The sequence below is a fragment of the Monopterus albus genome, unplaced genomic scaffold (genome assembly GCF_001952655.1).
Source record: "Monopterus albus unplaced genomic scaffold, M_albus_1.0 scaffold45.1, whole genome shotgun sequence".
NCBI lineage: Eukaryota > Metazoa > Chordata > Actinopteri > Synbranchiformes > Synbranchidae > Monopterus > Monopterus albus.
The window spans coordinates 967,437-982,086 of NW_018127925.1; the positions used below are offsets into that span (position 1 = coordinate 967,437).

At 40.3% G+C, this 14,650-nt stretch overlaps 1 protein-coding gene across 2 annotated transcripts in view; it reads right to left on the reverse strand.

Moving 5' to 3' along the window:
* Nucleotides 1-13,649, reverse strand: part of gosr1 (golgi SNAP receptor complex member 1) — a 21,732-nt gene extending 8,083 nt beyond the window's left edge. Inside the window, exons 1-6 of one of the 2 annotated variants that reach the window (XM_020600201.1) lie at nucleotides 13,357-13,525; nucleotides 11,727-11,838; nucleotides 11,300-11,387; nucleotides 10,754-10,861; nucleotides 9,587-9,678; nucleotides 2,886-2,960 (exon numbers count right to left, since the gene is read on the reverse strand). In XM_020600201.1, the coding sequence (XP_020455857.1) occupies nucleotides 2,886-2,960; nucleotides 9,587-9,678; nucleotides 10,754-10,861; nucleotides 11,300-11,344 (320 nt within the window). In that variant the 5' untranslated portion in view covers nucleotides 11,345-11,387; nucleotides 11,727-11,838; nucleotides 13,357-13,525. The other variant, XM_020600200.1, reaches the window with a different exon arrangement.
* Between the last annotated feature and the right edge of the window lie 1,001 nt (nucleotides 13,650-14,650).

The following is a 14,650-nucleotide window of genomic DNA, read 5'->3' on the forward strand; positions in this document are numbered from 1 at the left end:
ATGTGTCAGTGCAAGGTTTTAGATTGCCTTGCTACGCGCTGACACTGCAGCTGTGTCCAAATACTCTGCTTGGCAGGAAGTCCTCATCAGTGTGACCACTGCCATTAGAGCTGTTCCAGCATGAGATTTAAATGGACCTGCCCCTTCCACCCTTTAGTTTATTCATGAACACTGGCCTTTATGACAGAGAGAGACAGAATAACACATCTACAGGGATAAAGAGAAATACGGGCAGCACTTATATCACTTCTAATAACTAAACAGCATCAAGTGACAGCTTACAAACTCTCAGACTCTCTCTTTAGTATTTTATGTCACTCTTATTTACCATCTCCTGCAACCGCAGCTTTCAGCCCTAATGCACAGGCAGGTCAGACTGATGCACACAACCATTCTGTCCATTCTGTGTTGAGAATGAATGCAGGTTGGCAAACACTCTGTCCACCAAAGTCATTTGTTGATTAACTGGAAGGTACTTGCTCTTTAGTTTTTTTTTTTGGAAGTGATTAGACTTAGTTCATCAGGTTGGCCATGCCAGTAGCACTATCCAATATATTATAGACTCAAACACACAATGCATTGTTTACACCAGTGTATGACCGTCGTATGTTACATTATCTACCCTAAAACCATGATAGAGGCAGGGGATTTTAATCCTCCTACAGGATCACTTGTCTAAGGCAAAAAGCCAAACACAAACAGGGTTTCATCACAGGCTGAGCTGCAAAATGACAACTCCACAGTCACTCCACTGAATGTTAAATTCAACTTATCAAAAACAATTTTTTTAAGCTGAACAGATCATGTCAATTCACGAGACACTTTATTATTCACAATATGTCCTTTAAACTGCCTTTTGACAACAGAGCATCCCAGAATGTGTCATGAGAAAAGGAGAAAGAGCTGAACTCTATGCTCTCATCTTCTCTGTCTTAAGTGAGACTTTGAACCACTGCTCTGCCCACTAATACATTTTAGCCCTTTCCTGTTTTATGGCTCTAACAGGATCAATCGAGTGTAACGTGATCCTCTTCTCCAATCATCTCTTTCCCCACTCATCTTTGTCAGTGGACTGGGGAAGCCCTATAATATGGACTGTGGCTTAGTAAGATAATTTCATTATTGATATCATGACCAGTTGTGCTAGACTGGCACGTGAGCTTGACTGCTGGGAATGCAGATGGCCGCTAGCTGGCAGAAGTTCAGCACAATGTGTCGCTGGTCACTCCTGTATGTATTCATTTTTGGACCTGAATGAAACCAGAATACGCAACATGACTGAGTAACTACTGTATATGATTCACTCATTTAAGACAGAAGAATGATTCTCTCACTGCTTCAGCACATGAAAGTATTCAAGTGTTCACATGGGTCCTTCCCAGAATATTATACTGCAACTTCACAACTGTGTGACTTAAGAAAACCTTTCTAGAGCTGCACTGACAGAATGCTAATGGGATTCATCTTTAATAAATTCACTTATAGGGGCGGTGGCTTTCTGCAGCTACTCTTGTTAAACCTCGAGTCCTCAGCCTCAGCTGTCAATACAGTACAATACTCCACAAAATCCTCCAGTATGAATCCTATGTGATACCTTCTGGATTACCTCCAGCATGTATCCATGTACACTGTAGTCGCCTATCAGAACATTTACATGAAGCACAGATTTCTGGATTCTCAGACTCACCACATTCTACAGATCCATTTCATATTCATGATTTTTTTGTGTTACATTTTCTTTATTTTTAACTCATTCTGATTAAGGAATCTGCTGACCCAGACAAATTGCCAAACAATTCAGTGTATGTTGCAACAGTAATGGTGTTTCAAAGTAATGCAGATCGGTATTTTGTCCAACAACAATGCAGGATTGCATTTTTGTGTTAAAAAAATGTCATGGTTATTCTTTTGGACTGCACTGTATTATATAAAAGATATTGGTGTCATTATATAAATCCCTTTTCATTTTATAAATTGCGAGATACACATCAGCTATGCCATGTCAGAGCAGGTAAAGCCTGCTGTGAAATGAGTTAAGAGGTCTTTGATGGGGAATAACTGAGGCATTATTCCTTTGAGAGGTTGAAACAGGAAACAAACATTTAGCCACAGAGAAAAATCAATCAGACTGTGTTGTAAATGTAGGCTATGTCCAAATTATCAGATGGCATCCATAAGCTTGGGCAAGCTCTTTACTGTGGTTTATTTGTGATTTGTTTGTGTGTGTCTCGCTGACCTCTACTTTTACTTTCCAGACAAGGTGCCTCTCACACGCAGGTACATGCATGCAGACTTTACTATCTCAAGCTGTTCTGCAGTGCTTGAAAATCAGCCAAATGACAGGAGGACACTAGTGAGGTTGCTGGCAGATTATGGTTTGACCTGCTGTGTCAGTATGAAAAATGTACCTAACCTTTCAAAGCTTAAAGATGCAGAGTTATGTAACAGAGTAGAAAATAGGTTTTGATTTTGTTTCCTTACAGTTAAATCTAAAAACCTGTTCCTGTCAATCTTTTCATCAACAGTGTATGAATTTAGCACAAAGGATCTTGTCTGAACTAACTAGAAAAGCACTTAAACACTGTCTACATTTTCTGTCCTGATTTACATGTCAGACTCTAGATTAATGAATGAAACAATGAAAACTTCTTATCTGTAAGAAAGTAAAAGCAAAAAGAGAAAAGTACCAAGGGGTGCCAGGGTGTAACAACCAAGCCACAATCAGCGATGGCAATGATTTCCACTGTTATTACAAAAGGCTGGGCTCATCCCAGCTTTGATTACTAAATAATAAATAACATTAAAACTCTGCTCTGAACTGACAGGTTGTGATCTTAGTTATTTCATTTTTTTTTTATATGACAAATGAATGTGCTGGAACGTACTTTCTCAAATGCTCGTGCTCCTTTAGAAACAGTTCTGTTCTCCTGTTGTTGACCCCAGAGCCACTCTTGAATGTCCTGAAAAAGGCACACAGACACAGTGCTAAAAACAAACAGTCACAAATGAAACAAAGTTATGTAATAATATCTGCTACTTGTGTAATCTGACACATCATTTGAAACCACTAAGAGACTGGCCATCATTTTTGCATTCATTGCAATCTTGCAATGACAAAGACCTGTTGGGTCTCTTAGTCAAGTATTAAAAAGATCCATATAGCAGTTGGTGCCAATGCCACATTCCCTGTACCTGATTTTACACTAACAACCTTCTTGTGGTAGAAAGGAGCCAGAAATAATCAGTTTGCACTGACTTAGCGGTAATTTAACACACCAAATACAGCATCATTACGGTTGTAGAGCAAGTTAGAATACAATGTTTTAACTAAAATTGGATGGTCAAAGTGGAAAAACCACCTTATTTAACATAGGAGCTTCTACCAAAGTGAAAACTGAACAAAGCCAAGGCTTTAAACCATTGTGCCTTGTCTCTAGTCACTTGCAGGACCACACATATTGAGCCTATTAGTTTAGTGTAACAACACAATTTGGAAGGGCAGAGATGGTCATCCTGCTTCCAAAGCAGTGCCAGTCTGGTTCTCCACTATGAAGCAGCAATAGAAATACCTCTGGTCACAGCTCGGCTTGCCACAGCACAGCTAACAATGACCTGCTGGGCAACGAGAAAGGGCCACAGGAGCTGCTTCCTCTCCCTCTCTCCCACTTCTTAATTCCTCAAACCATTATCTACCCACTTCACCTCAAGAATTTTAACAGCTTTAAATAACAAATATGAAGAAAAGAGGAGCAGAGCAACTGAGTCATTAAAAGAGCCACTCAGTGATCACTGTTTGTGTAGAATTTTTTTTTAAGAGCTCATATCATTAAAATTTGAAAAAGGGTTCTGAGAAGTGTAAAACTGTTAACTGCTGATTTGTTCACTATACCTTACAATTCTTTTACAATTCTAAGCATTATGTGTGAAAGACCACTGATTCTGTCCTCTCATTACAGCACAGTACAATCTCTGGTTAATAAAGGAGCAGAAACGAAGCAGCGCCAGCTATCTGGTAGCAAAGCAGTCAACATTAATGGATGGCTTGTTATACCACTCGCAGAGCAAACACATCACACCCATTCTTTTAGTTCCCCTTGATGCAACTCGAGCTATCACCATCCCTGAACAGCTGACTCTCAGTGCTCTCCTGGGTTTCTGCTCATTTAACACAGCCCCACCCTCCTGTTGGGCGAGAACGCGATAAAGAGCAAGGGAGGAGAAGGAAGTCTAACATAAGAGTATGTACACAGATATACCATTAACATCCCGCCCCACCCAGATAACTGTAAGCAGCCCAAGAACGAATGTGCTTACTTCGTCCCTAGTGCGCCATCCAAAGACAGTGAATGGAAATACTATATGCACTCCACAGTGGCTGCCTTGAGGGTGAGCTGGCTGCCCCACGAGCACAGCTGATGCCGCTGTGGGGCTAGTATTGCCTGTATTGACAGCTGGCTTCATTAATCCAGCAAGGTTTTTGTAAAAGGGCACCGATGTAAATCACAGGCAGGCTGTCTCTTTTGTTGCTGACGCTTAGAATCCAAGCAGGAGCAGAGGGAGTGTGAAGTCTGAACTCAGCTCTGCTCCATGCTGCTGTTGTGAAAGGCACAGCTGAGTGTGTGAGCACACTGCAAGACATTGATACAGTAGTTGATAAATGTCCTACTGCTATTTAGGTGCTTGCATAAGTGAGCACAAGTGCACTATTTATTAAATTGGTATGGATTTTTTGTGTGTGACCTGTAAGCAGCCCTAACATGTTTTAAAAATCTGGAGTGAAGAGTCTGCTGACCAGGTTTACTCCATGCCCAAGATCTCTACTGCCCTCTACCTGACAAAAGGCTCAGCTGCAGCACACACACTTATCACAACAATACCAATAATTTGTTGTAGGTCTACCAATATCTCAGCAAACTGGCTTCAACATGATGCTTTCCAGAACAACTATTTTTGCAGCATATTACATTAAAGCTGTTTATAAAAACTGGCTATGATTGATTTTATTATTATGCTGTTACGTTATAAGGGCTAAGCTGCTCTAGCCAAGAACTGACCATATATGTAGTGCCGCCGGAATGCAACGGAACAGCGCTTCACCACTTTTTTCTCCAAGAGAGGAAAAAGAATATTTGCATAATCCAGTTGACATTCATAATGTAAATTTTTTGTGAATGCTTAAAGATCCAATCATCAGTAAAGTGTATGTCCTGCAAAATGGTCTAAGATGTGACAATAAAATCTAAGGTGTGGTTACTGAGTCAAACAATGCATGCTCCCATGCACAGAACTAGCACCCGAGAGAGTTTATGTTTAGTCCAATCACATATATGGTTGGACTAAACACAGAGACACAATTTAGTGTTGAATACAGACCCCATTTACAAAAGTCAAACAACAGAACAAAGCTCAGGTCATCCAGACCGATAAACTAGAGCGTAATCTCCAGGAGGGGCCATGGAGACAAACGATCAGCAACAGAAACAGACTTTATTTATATATATGTACATCTATCTATGTAGATAGATAGCTATCAGAAGAAATGTGTTAGTGATAAGGGTAGCTCACACCTTTGTTATTCCTCACTAGCTGCATTTCATTCAGGGCGGTTCAAGGAATCATGCCTTGATTTCCGTCCATGAGACTTTCATTTACTCTCAAGGCCTCCTGTTCCATTTTCCCCCACTAATGAGAGTCACTGAGGTCAGGGGTAAATTGCTTTTCAAAAGAAACTGTGTCATGTAAAGCACGACTCGACCTCTCAGCGGTTTTAATTCCCCTACCTCAGATGTGCTCCCCTCATTACCAGCCCCTGGGCACATTAGTCACTATTAGGCTGCACCCTGGGTCAACAGCATTGGCTCATCTGTATGCATTAGATTCATCAGCACTGAGCCTATTAGTAGGGCTAGTGGCACTCCAAGCAATTTCACTTAATCAGAAGAGTGAGCGAACTGTTCCATGTAGCAGTGACCTCCTGGGATGTAACTGAGTAAATGTACACTTAAAACTTTGATTGCTTAGGTGCAGCCTGACTTCCAATTATTATCAGAGAATAATGTCTTGGTGGTGCATTGATAGAAGTATGGTAGTTTTAAATTGGGTTAGCTTAAGGAAGCTTAACTACAAGAAACAATTATACTTTGTTCATTTATGCATAAAGAAAGAAAAATGTTAAAGGGGAAAGTGATGCATCCTCACCTCAACCTTTCTTTACAACAATAATCATATGAATAAAAGCAGCTGCTGTAGCAACAACTACGATCATCCTAGTAATATTTTAAGAAACAGCTATACAGTGGTCCAAAAAGGTATTTTTGAAAAATGAGCAGTGGTGAGGTACTTCATCATGTCCCTGTACATTGTCTCAAGAGTTGAAGAAAGCAAATTATTATGTAGTAGGAGGACTGACAACCTGTCACGAAAACGAAGCAGCGCCAGCTATCTGGTAGCAAAGCAGTCAACATTAATGGATGGCTTGTTATACCACTCGCAGAGCAAACACATCACACCCATTCTTTTAGTTCCCCTTGATGCAACTCGAGCTATCACCATCCCTGAACAGCTGACTCTCAGTGCTCTCCTGGGTTTCTGCTCATTTAACACAGCCCCACCCTCCTGTTGGGCGAGAACGCGATAAAGAGCAAGGGAGGAGAAGGAAGTCTAACATAAGAGTATGTACACAGATATACCATTAACATCCCGCCCCACCCAGATAACTGTAAGCAGCCCAAGAACGAATGTGCTTACTTCGTCCCTAGTGCGCCATCCAAAGACAGTGAATGGAAATACTATATGCACTCCACAGTGGCTGCCTTGAGGGTGAGCTGGCTGCCCCACGAGCACAGCTGATGCCGCTGTGGGGCTAGTATTGCCTGTACTGACAGCTGGCTTCATTAATCCAGCAAGGTTTTTGTAAAAGGGCACCGATGTAAATCACAGGCAGGCTGTCTCTTTTGTTGCTGACGCTTAGAATCCAAGCAGGAGCAGAGGGAGTGTGAAGTCTGAACTCAGCTCTGCTCCATGCTGCTGTTGTGAAAGGCACAGCTGAGTGTGTGAGCACACTGCAAGACATTGATACAGTAGTTGATAAATGTCCTACTGCTATTTAGGTGCTTGCATAAGTGAGCACAAGTGCACTATTTATTAAATTGGTATGGATTTTTTGTGTGTGACCTGTAAGCAGCCCTAACATGTTTTAAAAATCTGGAGTGAAGAGTCTGCTGACCAGGTTTACTCCATGCCCAAGATCTCTACTGCCCTCTACCTGACAAAAGGCTCAGCTGCAGCACACACACTTATCACAACAATACCAATAATTTGTTGTAGGTCTACCAATATCTCAGCAAACTGGCTTCAACATGATGCTTTCCAGAACAACTATTTTTGCAGCATATTACATTAAAGCTGTTTATAAAAACTGGCTATGATTGATTTTATTATTATGCTGTTACGTTATAAGGGCTAAGCTGCTCTAGCCAAGAACTGACCATATATGTAGTGCCGCCGGAATGCAACGGAACAGCGCTTCACCACTTTTTTCTCCAAGAGAGGAAAAAGAATATTTGCATAATCCAGTTGACATTCATAATGTAAATTTTTTGTGAATGCTTAAAGATCCAATCATCAGTAAAGTGTATGTCCTGCAAAATGGTCTAAGATGTGACAATAAAATCTAAGGTGTGGTTACTGAGTCAAACAATGCATGCTCCCATGCACAGAACTAGCACCCGAGAGAGTTTATGTTTAGTCCAATCACATATATGGTTGGACTAAACACAGAGACACAATTTAGTGTTGAATACAGACCCCATTTACAAAAGTCAAACAACAGAACAAAGCTCAGGTCATCCAGACCGATAAACTAGAGCGTAATCTCCAGGAGGGGCCATGGAGACAAACGATCAGCAACAGAAACAGACTTTATTTATATATATGTACATCTATCTATGTAGATAGATAGCTATCAGAAGAAATGTGTTAGTGATAAGGGTAGCTCACACCTTTGTTATTCCTCACTAGCTGCATTTCATTCAGGGCGGTTCAAGGAATCATGCCTTGATTTCCGTCCATGAGACTTTCATTTACTCTCAAGGCCTCCTGTTCCATTTTCCCCCACTAATGAGAGTCACTGAGGTCAGGGGTAAATTGCTTTTCAAAAGAAACTGTGTCATGTAAAGCACGACTCGACCTCTCAGCGGTTTTAATTCCCCTACCTCAGATGTGCTCCCCTCATTACCAGCCCCTGGGCACATTAGTCACTATTAGGCTGCACCCTGGGTCAACAGCATTGGCTCATCTGTATGCATTAGATTCATCAGCACTGAGCCTATTAGTAGGGCTAGTGGCACTCCAAGCAATTTCACTTAATCAGAAGAGTGAGCGAACTGTTCCATGTAGCAGTGACCTCCTGGGATGTAACTGAGTAAATGTACACTTAAAACTTTGATTGCTTAGGTGCAGCCTGACTTCCAATTATTATCAGAGAATAATGTCTTGGTGGTGCATTGATAGAAGTATGGTAGTTTTAAATTGGGTTAGCTTAAGGAAGCTTAACTACAAGAAACAATTATACTTTGTTCATTTATGCATAAAGAAAGAAAAATGTTAAAGGGGAAAGTGATGCATCCTCACCTCAACCTTTCTTTACAACAATAATCATATGAATAAAAGCAGCTGCTGTAGCAACAACTACGATCATCCTAGTAATATTTTAAGAAACAGCTATACAGTGGTCCAAAAAGGTATTTTTGAAAAATGAGCAGTGGTGAGGTACTTCATCATGTCCCTGTACATTGTCTCAAGAGTTGAAGAAAGCAAATTATTATGTAGTAGGAGGACTGACAACCTGTCACGAAATGGACACACCAGGGGCTTTAGCTCCATTTTTCATGTTGCATTATGAGAGTTTAATTAGAAAGAGTTATGTAAAGTGGCTGTGAGGCCTGCGGAACATGTATGATGCCTGTATGAGGCAGTTGCAGATGGAGGGGGATCGATAGGAATCCTCACAGTATGCTCACTGCTGTTCACCTACAGATCAATAAGCCATTACAAAAAAAAAATAAAAATAAAAACAAGAGTTATGGTCTGGGTGAGATTCAATCTCATTTTAATACACTCACTCAAACCTGAGCCAATCTGAGAATACGCTTTCCCAATACAAGGCCGAAGAGGCCATGAATCTTGTTCGATTTTAATGGCCAACATTCTTCAAGCATGTGCCAAGTGGAAGTCAAGGTTCAACAACTATCCCTCTAAGGAGTTAGATCTACAACACAGGAGTACTGCGAATAGTGCTTGGCAGTTTTTAATTCATCACACAATAAAGTTATTTGTTTTGAATGTAGCACTATATAAAGTGTCCTGTGAGTGAGATAATAAGAGACAGTACTGGCTCCAACACCCATTTACTGTACCTTCAAGAGTCAAACCATTTAATTAGGTATCAACAGTTCTGTGCACTGGAACTGCATTTGCAGTGTGACTAATAAACTACACAGAGCATATTCCCACAGCTGTGACACAGGCTGATGCATTAGCTACATGGCCAAATTAATCATATAGCATGGGGCGACTGGGTACTCACTCAATGTCTTTCCTGACGGAGCCCAGCAGGTCTTCCCTTTCCCGGATGGCCAAGAAGTTGCCTTTGGTTTTGTGGAATTCATGGGTATAATCCTGAGTGGGAAACAAGTAAGAGTGAAAATGTAGAGGCATGGAGGAAGAACAAAAAGCAAACACCAGGAGGCATCTTGAAACACTGTAGCTTCTGAGCAGAGGTGTAGTGCTATTTGATGAAGTACTGGAGCACACCCATGACGCACACATATGCACATGCGCACACATGGTTAAGTTGTGGCTTGGTTCAAGGGTCATGTAAATACTTTTCCTATGGTGGCAATTGTAATTGCCCACATGATCAAATGTTGTGTGGCAGGATAACAATGTGAATTAGTAGCTATTTGTCACAGGGTCAATGTTATATCCATAGGGTGTAATCTCTACAGGGGACACGTCCCACCCAAAATATGACAAAAGGAAATTTGTCCTACCCCACCATATTTGTCATGACCAGTCATCAGTTGCCTCCTAAATCTACAGGGAAAATAAATATTCTTCACTCGAGTGTTAAACTGACTCGAAAACATACTGATTGTTCACTGAACTCCTGCTTCATGTTGGTTTACATGTCAACCAGCAACAGTGAGCACATCAGCAGCTGTGCATGGGGCTCACGTCTGGTCTGCATGGGGCTCACGTCTGGTCAGCATGTGCCAAAGTTTGGCCATCCTGTGCCCTCCTTGTGTCATATAGACCTACAGCCAATCACTCACACGTACACACAGAACACGGTCTGTTTCTGCTGCTGATCGTTGTATCTGATGTTTGTCTCCATGGCCCCTCCTGGAGATTGCGCTCTAGTTTGTCAGTCTGGATAATCTGAGTTTTGTTCCATCACTTGTTTTTTTGTAAACAGGGTCTGTATTCAACAATAAACTGTATCACTGTGAACCATCCACATCATCATATATAGGTTGAACAACAAACACTCGTGGATGCCAATTCTGTGCATCAGATTTTGCAGGACACACACTTTACTGATGACTGGATCCTCAAGTGCTCAAAAACATGTTGCATTATGAATTTCAACCGGATTATACAAAGATTCTTTTTCCTCTGCTGGAGACAAAAAGTAGCGGAGCGCTGTTCCAGTGCATTTAGGCAGCACTACACCTATGCTCGTGAGGCAAACCTGTAGGATGTCTCTGTGTCTCTGGAGTGTGTGCATGAGTGCAGCATTAAGAGAAGCCATGCCCGGGGCATTGGTGTACTCCGCCATCTTGTCATTTACTGCAGTCAGCTGACAGAGAAATGGGACACATGGATGGAAAAGACATCACAAAAATGAGAAGAAGAGCAAATAAGGTAAAGACCGACACACAATTGCAATACAACGTGGCATAATGTATATGCAAAATACAAAAACAGCAACACAAACAACATGTGTCAACTCAGGGAAGTACACTTTATACAAATTAGCCAAATGTTACAACACAGTATATGGGTAAATGCATTTGTACCCTTTTATGCTCAGAACTGCACAATATTACGATAACAGTGTAGCTGTTGTTTCACCTTTAAATCATACTGTTAAACTCTACCCTTCTGCTATGATCTTTTGTTGCATGCAGTCTGCCTTTGAATGTGGTATGAAAAAGGTATGAGTCCTTTATTTAAGTTGAAGTCAATCAAAAACATTTAAGTAACACTTAAGCAACTGAACAAGAAGTTTCTTAACCTTGGCCAGCAGCTGTTCGATCTCCACTGACATAGTGTCAAACATCCTGTCCTGGGTGGAGTTGTTAAGCAGCGGGGTGGTGTCGGACCTTGACAAGGGAAAACAGAACAGAGAACAATTAGAAATTCAACTTGAAGCTGGTTGTTTATGCTAGCTTTTAAAAATGTTGCAAAAGGAAATATCTCACAGGTTTCTTATAAGTAAAACAAAAATATACACTGCTATTGATTGTTTCACTGATGAAATATTAGGTTTTACACCAAAAGAACATAGCGATTATTTTCCAGTGTTTGCAAGCCTCCACACATATCCAAGACCTCTGACTACGGCGACTTAGGCCACATTTGATCTTCTACGTTCATTAAGACCATTAAATACATGTCTGTATTACTTTTATTTTGTGATTTTGAAAGAGACTTGATCTTACGTGTCTCCTCGACGTCCATCCCTAGAACCGCTATAGCTGGTGCACAGTTTACTGAAGGATACCAGCTTCAGATCGAGTTCATTCTCCAACTGTCTGGCCTGTTTTCGCAGATCTGGAACACATCCAGACACATCATTTTAACATTTAGTTGTAGAAAGACACCAAGTAGATTTACTCAGGTACTGTATGTAATAAGGTAAAAAAAATCAATCAATTTTTTACTTGATACCCGACAACATTTATGCAGGAGCTGTAGTTCCTCTTTACTCTGAATCATGGTTGGATGTGAATTAGGGATGCACCAATACCACTTTTGTTTTCAGACCAAGTACAAGTACTTACATTTGAGTACTCACTGATAATGTGTACTCAATGATGCAATGTTTCTACTATTAAAAAAAATCCACAGTTACCAGAAAAGTGCTGTGTTTCTTGTAGTTAGATTCAACCCATTTTCATACAGAGAGCTCAGCTGCCGCCGCCATTACTTACATTGAGTTAGCATCTGTTTTCCTCCAGTTCACTACAATCAGCATTAACAAGCACTGTATGGTTTTGGCTGGTGAACGGGACATAATGCATTCCCTAGTCGCTTACCTTAACCCAGTGGTTCTCAAAGTGGAACCATACTGCAACAATAACGGTTTATTGTTGGCATGTTAACTGCCACGCAACAATATAAGGAAACGTTCACACAGAGGGCAAATAGTGTACATATTGGGCATAATAACGTAAATGGATAAATTTGTTACATGGACCACAAAAAAAGTAGGTGATTCAGCGCAAGCAGACAAAGAAACGACAGGCAGTAAGCCTTATCAACCAAAAAGCCAGCTGAAAAGAAAATATGATGAAGCCTATCTTGCACTTGGATTCATGGTGGGAATGGTGGGGGCAGAGGACAGACACAGTGTGTCTTGTGTCTTAAAGGAAAATCCTGAATAAATGAGTGAAAATAAAAAAAAATGCATGTCTCATTGATTAATCTGTTGGTTATTTTCTTGATTATTTACTTTTTTATTCACACTATGTAAAAAATAGTTGCTGTGTTGCTGAAAGTCCTAGGAAGCATGAAAAAGTGTGTTGTACACAGTGAGGGGATACGTTTTGTTCTGGACACACTTTATTAAAACTGCATGTTCTCCTCTTTATGTTAGGTGAGAAATGAAACGAAAAACTATGTGTATAATAATGTTACACTGTCGTTTGCGCTCCATAATGAGCACTTTTACTTAATACTTTAGGCACATTTTAATGATAATGCTACCGTAATTTTACGTAAGTAAGATTTTGAATGCTGGAATTTTAGCTACTTGTAGCTAATCATTAGCAATTTCTACTAAATAAAAGATCGGAGTATTTCTTCCACCACTATTAACACTTAACGACGGCTCACGGTTTACTGCCACAGCCAAACAAACGTTATTACAGCAGCTTACATGAACTTATACCACCGGAATAACCTGACGAACCTAACTTACTTCAACGTTACATTAACATAGAGGAGACTGTAAAAACTGTCAGCTCGTTAATGTAAGTAACAGTTCGCACAAATAGCCAACTAATTCTCGATATGCCGAGATGATAACCGAGTCAGAGCGGCGACAATTTTAGAATGACGTTAACTTACGTGACGGTATGTTAGCTAGCTCGGTGGGAGCAACTTGTGATAGTGACACGTTTGTGTTCAGACCATAGATAAATAGTTAAATAGTCACATTGGCAAATGAACTGCTGAAACTATGTATATTTTACTAACTGCCAAATGTGGCTGTAAATGCAGTTTACTGTGAATTTTGCTCCGTTACCTTCCCAGTAGGTGCTACTTCCGATTCCTGCCATCTTTGTTGCTCTGCGGCCTAACCAGCTTCCGGGATGCATCACGTGCCACCCAGGCCACGCATGTACACGGCGACGGAAGTGAATGTTTCCTCCATAATTTAGTGCTCTTGGTAAATTTGATAATGCAACATCTAAATGGACTGGCACCAAACCTTTAATTGTTTTACTGTTGAACCTAAACAAAAATTTTAGGAAAACATTCGGTTCTTTAAATTAAATAGAATTTAATTTAAACTTCAAATGAATGTACTTCAGTGTCATAAACGACTTCCCTGGCCATACAAATTGTCATCTATAAATAGTGAACCTCTTTTTTTGTAAATAAATAGTTTAAAAGATCCAGTGATTTATTCAGCACCACCTACAGGGCATGAGATGCTTCCACAAAAAGGTTTAACAATTGCACTAAATTTAATGTTACTTTTGTGTTTTGGGAGCTATACAACTACTGTGAGAACTATTAAAGGTATAGTTCACATTCAGTATTTTAACATTGATACAGTTGTGGCAGGTTATATGGAGCAGAGTACTTTGTGAAAGACTACAGCTGAAACAATCACTTTAAAAATGTGATAGTTGTGTCAATGCACAGTTGCTATTGCCTAGAAGGTCCAGTAAATATCAACTCTTCATTCATGACTGCTATGATTAAAATAGGATGTTAAAATGTTTCCAGATGAAAAAACCAGTATTAAACAGTATATTACCTTTTGTTATACTTGTGCAACTCTGATTCTATGCTTCCTTGTGTGCTCCTTTTTTCACTTTCTACAATAATAATGTCAGCAACCTATTGTAACAGTGACTGTGCCACACACTTACATATTGGCATCAGGAGCAATTTGGGGTTCAACTGACCCTCCAATTAAGCCATTACCCACTTGACCTTCTGAGCCACAGCTGCCATTCCTGTCCCAAACATCCCACTTACTAAAGACAAGAAGAAATGGATACATTGAAGCCTACTTCTTAAATTACACATTGGATATTTAAGAGGAATTTCAGGCTACAATGCCAGAGCAGGTAGACAAATAAATTCTAGCATCACAGAGACAGCAATGCATCAGGGAATGCAAAATCAT